The sequence below is a fragment of the Nicotiana tomentosiformis genome, chromosome 5, assembly GCF_000390325.3.
Source record: "Nicotiana tomentosiformis chromosome 5, ASM39032v3, whole genome shotgun sequence".
NCBI classification, from domain to species: Eukaryota; Viridiplantae; Streptophyta; class Magnoliopsida; order Solanales; family Solanaceae; genus Nicotiana; species Nicotiana tomentosiformis.
The window spans coordinates 1,803,236-1,808,816 of NC_090816.1; the positions used below are offsets into that span (position 1 = coordinate 1,803,236).

Genomic DNA, 5,581 nt, shown 5'->3' on the forward strand with positions numbered 1-5,581 from the left:
AAGCGGGCCTTCTTCAAGCCCGAAACTGGTCAACTGGTTCCCAGCTCCGAGTGTGGATCCCGATCGGAAATGGTCGATCATCATCTCCGTTACGGAGGGGTGCCAGCTACCTTCGGTGTTTGGTGACCGAGGAAGATCAAGATAAGATGAACGAGGTAGACGCGCTCTGCCTGTTCAATGAAGCACAACAAGCGCTAAATCGGGTAACTTCAAATATCTCTTGATGACTTTAATTCATACTTAGACTAATTTGTAGATAATCCTAACATTTTTCTTTGTGTCTACAGGCCTCGGTGCTTCATCATGAGACTTTTCTCCGATATCGGGATGAGCTAAACCAGTTTGAGGCCGAGGTTCGAGGTCTCACTAAGAAGAGAGATACTTACAAACTTCTCAGCGAGCAGTGTGAAGGGGAGGCTAAGAGCCTCCGAGCTGAGCTGGAGGTGGCTCGGAAGGAGCATGCCGACTTGGTCGAGCAGGTAAAAATATTTGAGGTTAGTGACGACGAGCTAGATTCGGTGACTAATGGTCGGAATCCGCAGGTCCAATAGAAAATCGACTGGATCACCCAACTTCGAGCTGAGATGGATACTGTCAAGGCCGAGACCGATGAATGGAAAGGCCGGATGGACCGTCTGGCCTCAAAAAAAGAGACTGCCCGAGCGTAGCTGACTTCGGCTGAGACCCAGCTTCAAGCAGCAAAGGAAACGGCCTAGGTGCAGGCCAAAAAGGTTGGGGAGCTCCAGTCTTAGCTAAGTGAGGTCGTCTCTGATCGAGAAAATCTTGCCAAGGAGCTCGAAACAGCCAAGTCGGTGGTTTTGGTGTTTAAAGCTGATGCCGATGAGATGGTGGCCCAATATAAGGCCGATGCCGAGGAGGCCCATGATCGAACGAAGAATATTGTCGAGCATGAGAAGCGGCAATCCCGAATTGAGGCCCTCGAGGAGATTCAGGCTCGGGGTTTCGACTTGTCGATCGAAATTGATAGCGCTAAGGGGCTCGAAGCCGAGGCCAAGAAGTTGGCTTATCCCGAGGAAGACTCCGAGGGTTCGAGCGGATCCGGGGGTGGAGGGGACTCCGAAGACCCTGGCAACGAGGCGGGCTCCGGTGATGATCAGGCCGTTTAAGTGCCTTGTACATTTTTTTTTTGTATATTTTTAATTTCTTGTCAAGGCCGTTTGGCCTTTGTAAAGACTTCATGTATATATAATATAAGGCTTCCTTTTCCCTTCGACAATTTTTGAGTTTTGTTTTTCCTTTGCTTTATTCTTTATATTCGCAAAGATCGAAATGCCTTAGCATGAACTAGTTAGGTCATGTTCTGTGGTTCGAACAGGCCTTGCCTTTGACATTATTTTGTTTAAGGCATCGTGGGGGTTCGGTATGACCAGAACCTTTCCCCAAAGTACTTATAATTTTTTAGATTATAGTTTGCCGAGGGTAGCCTTTAGAACCGGTTTAGTAATTTTTCAAGGCCTTGTTTTTTGTTACGGGTCTCGGACGTCTCTGAGCCGTTTTAATATGGCCATAGCTTTTTAGTTCGGGTGTTTCCCAGTGGGCTTGTCTCCTCGAGTTATCTGGACTTGCCTAAGATAACAGTCCACGAATGGGGATGGCCGTAGCCTTATAGTTCGGGCGCTGCCTAATAGGTCTTGTGCCCCCAGGCTCTGATAGTCCGGGCCGTCCAAGTTTGTTTCTGGATGCCAGTCCCCCAGTGGGAGTAATCATTTGAACCCGGATAAAGGCGACCCTTGGGCTCGATACCTTTAGGGGATCGAATGTAGGAAATTCAGAAAGAATTTTTTTTAAGGGACGAGATGTTTATCCGCAAGGTAGAGACTTCCTTTTATTTCTATGCGTAATATATATGATTAAACATATGTACAATCTTTATGTCAGGGCTCGAGCAGTCTATGTGGGCACGGTTCATTCGACCGTTTGGCCCTTACAGTAAATCCTATCGACAGAGCCGAGACCATTCAATCAAAAGTTTCTTTCCTTGCTAAAGTCATTATCCGAGGGTGATGCCCCCTAGTGTTCAGGGCCAATTGTAGAGAGGCCTCGAATACTGTTGTCATGATCTCCGATATCGGTTCGCAACCGGCCTTCAATTCTATGTTAGCACGATTTACTGTTGCCTCGTTAAAAACCTTGCCGGAAAACCCATTTGGGACAAAATCGGTTCAAGAGAAAAAGAGTGCAATGCGTGCTTTCAGGCCTAAAAATTGTGTCGTTCTTTGACGGTCGCCTGCAAGTATTAGTTCAAAATACAAATAAGTAAAAGGAATGAATGGGGTCGTACTGATGTTTTAACTTCAATACCATACAAGACAGGAGGGGGGGGTGATTTGTGTGGTGTCCAATTTTTCGCTTAAACTGATTATGGAAGGACTTGGTTCTTCTAAGTTTTCCTTAATCTACTATTGCTGAAATAGTAAATGCGGAAAGTAAAGAACACAGGTATTTTACGTGGAAAACACCTGGCTCAAAAGGTGAAAAAACCACGACCTACTTCTCAGTAGGATTTTCCCAAACTCTCCACTAAATCACTGAGCCAAAAACTGCATTTAGAAAGCACTTTTATAAACCTAGGATTAACTCTAACCCCGTTGTGGCAACCAGCCCCTAACTACTGCGACAACTTCAAGTTAACTCTAACTTGAATACTCTGAGTACCTATTACAATTGCCTCTAGATAAAGCTGAAAGGCACAATATGAAAACACCTACTACAATTGAACTAGAATAAAAGACATACACTTGGAACTGGTTCTTCTATGTGGTTCATGTAGCTTCAGGTTTGCACACTTGAATCACACACGAATTGCTTGCAAAATGCCTTGCTATTTTGCTCTCAATTTACGTTTAACTTCTGCTTTTGTGCATACCTGTAGAATGAGAACATCCTGCAATATATAAAGTTAGTAGATGAAGAAATAACTAGAGTTCTAATGCTACTCTTCCTTGGTGGAAGAGTTCTAGTTGATCTCAACTTCTAACTCCTCCCTTAACTTGGATAGTGTTCTCTTTGATAAAAGAGTCCTTCTCCTTATCAATTATGTAACCTTTTCGATCAGGAGATATCAATTATACCAAGTTAAGCTTATCTCCTTCTCGTGCAACCCACATGCTCTAATCTGCTCGTGTCTATTCACACAAGGGATGGATCTGGTTCATGCCTGAGCTTCCTTTGTCAATCTTCAAAACAAACCTTCACTTGGGCCAACAAATTCTCCCTTTTTGATGATGACAAACTCTGTGCTTTTTCATAAGCTTAGGCCCTGTTTCAACTTAGCTCAACATCAACACAATGTTAGAAATATTTTACCTTTTTATCACTTATCATCAAGGACCAGGTTCATCAGGTTATAAACATCACTGTTCAAAGTTAAAGCACAGCCTTTTTCCCCCTTTTAGCATCATCGAAAAGTTGTATAAATATGTAAGATAATCATATTTTAAACTTACTCATGGCCACTGGGGCTTCTTCAAATGCAATCATGGGTTAATTATCATAGATCAAGCTAAGAATTTTAACCATCAAAGAAATATAAACAAACAGTTAGAGCAAAAGACAGTAAATTTCATTGATGATTGATAAGATCCTACCATAAAGCATAAGAAGAAATAAAGACACTAGAAACATGAGCAAAAGAAACAAAAAATCCCGAATTGGGTCACTGGTTGATCTATACTAGGCTAGGAGGCTTAAGGCTGGGAAGAACTAGGTGCTTGGTTTTTGGCTTGGAGGAGTCTTGAAGAATGCCATCATTCTTCTCCTTTTCTCTTGCCAGCTTATTTCTGAGAGCATCACTCTCAGTCTCCACCTCTGCCAACCTCTTCTTCAGCCTCTCAATCTCAGCATCGTTAACCACACTTTCTTGCACCAAGGCTCGCACCTTACTATTCACTGGTACCTTCTTGGATGAACCAGGTTCTTTAGGAGTGGTATAGACTTCATAGTCACAAGCAATCAGAGTATTTGCCCCAAAATGATCCTTACTTGTACCAACCTTCCACTTCTTCATAGGTACCTTGAAATGTGCAAGCACAGATGTGAGAATGAATCCATAGGGAATGGCATGAGTCTTGGTTCCATTTAGAACCCTATCAAGAAGTTAGATTATAAATCCAGGCCAATTAATCTGCCTCTTACTGTCTAAATACTCCATAAGGACCAAGTCCATGAAGTTTGCAATGTGTCTCCTTTCATGCCTTGGCAGAATTCATTTGTTGACAAATTCGAACAACACCTTGTGGGGTGGCTTCATCTCACTCTTGTACACAACCTTGGGCTCCACTTCCTCCTCATTGTCACTGAATTTTTTGGTAATGGTAAGGGCAGTAGGAAGATTTTCTAGGCTTGGCCACTTAAGCTTTGTATAGTCATTGTACCCCTCAGCAGGTACACCCAGAATTTCTCCCAACTCCTTCACATCGAAGGAGACTTGCACTCCTTTCACTATACTGGTAACCCTTCAATATTTCACCTAACCATTTTCCATAAACTCAATAATTTCATTCCTAGCCAACTTGCCATCCATCTGAAGGACCATGTCCTTCCAGCCTTGCAACTCCAACTTCTCCAAAAGCAACATCATTCCTTGCTCCTCCAATTCCTTGAGGAGTCTGCCCTTCAAAATTATCCTCTTGCCAAACTTGGCTATCTTGTCTTTCTCAGTGTCAGAATCATCTTCTTCCTCTCCACTCCATTCCTTTTCTTCAACATTTTTCACTTGTTTTGACTTCACAGCAGGCCTTGTTCTTTTTGCCAAGGTGGATGGTTCAACAGACTTTGACTCTGAAACAGACTTCTTAGTGGAAGTCTTGGCTTTCTTGGCTTTGGGAGTCAGAACCTCCACTTCTTCAAAATTATCTTCATCTCGAAGGACCAGGTCCATCTCATCAATGTCAACAGGCTTATCTACCTTCTTCTTCCCCTTAGCAACTGCTTTTCTTCTACTTTCTTCTAAGGTTTTCTGCAGTTCTGCCTCATTCTGCTTTAGCCGACTTCTTGTGGCTCTTCCTCTTGTGGGAGGAATTTCAAAAGTAACAGAAGGGGCAACCTTTCTTTTCTTATTAGCCCTAGCAATGCCAGGGGTTTTAGCCTTTGAACTTCCTTTTTTCTTTGGATTATAACTCTCAGTCACTATTTTCAGTAGGTCTACGATGGTTTCCTGTTCAGATGAAACAGGTTCATCTCTATTTTTCCCAAGTTGAACCAGCCCTTTAGCAGCTTCGCCAGACCCACTTTCCCATATTTTCTTTACACTCTCCTCTACTTCAGCAGATTTTTCTCCCCAAACAACCATTGCACCTGTGTCTTTGGTTAAACTTAAAGGAGTGGGTGAAGAATCAACCACTCTTTTACCCTTTCCCCTCACAGCACTCCTAACTCCCTTGCTCTCTTTTTCTTTTCCCTTTTTATTTTTACCACCAACTTCTCTAGACTCTGTAGTTTCAACACCTTCTATAGACCCTAACAACACAAACCTATTTTTCAAATTTGTATCCACTTCAGAAATTGTCTCAAGAGTAGCTTTAGGGCCAGAAGATACCTGTTCAGTTTCAGAAGAAATCAT

At 42.9% G+C, this 5,581-nt stretch overlaps 1 protein-coding gene across 1 annotated transcript; it reads right to left on the reverse strand.

Annotated features, from left to right (window-relative positions):
* Positions 1-3,688: 3,688 nt before the first annotated feature.
* LOC138891716 (uncharacterized) lies at positions 3,689-5,581 on the reverse strand. Its single transcript, XM_070175469.1, has 3 exons — positions 4,533-5,581; positions 4,253-4,475; positions 3,689-4,033 (listed from the first exon to the last, which is right to left on the reverse strand). The coding sequence occupies exons 1-3, from the start codon at positions 5,579-5,581 to the stop codon at positions 3,689-3,691; spliced, it is 1,617 nt and encodes a 538-aa protein (XP_070031570.1).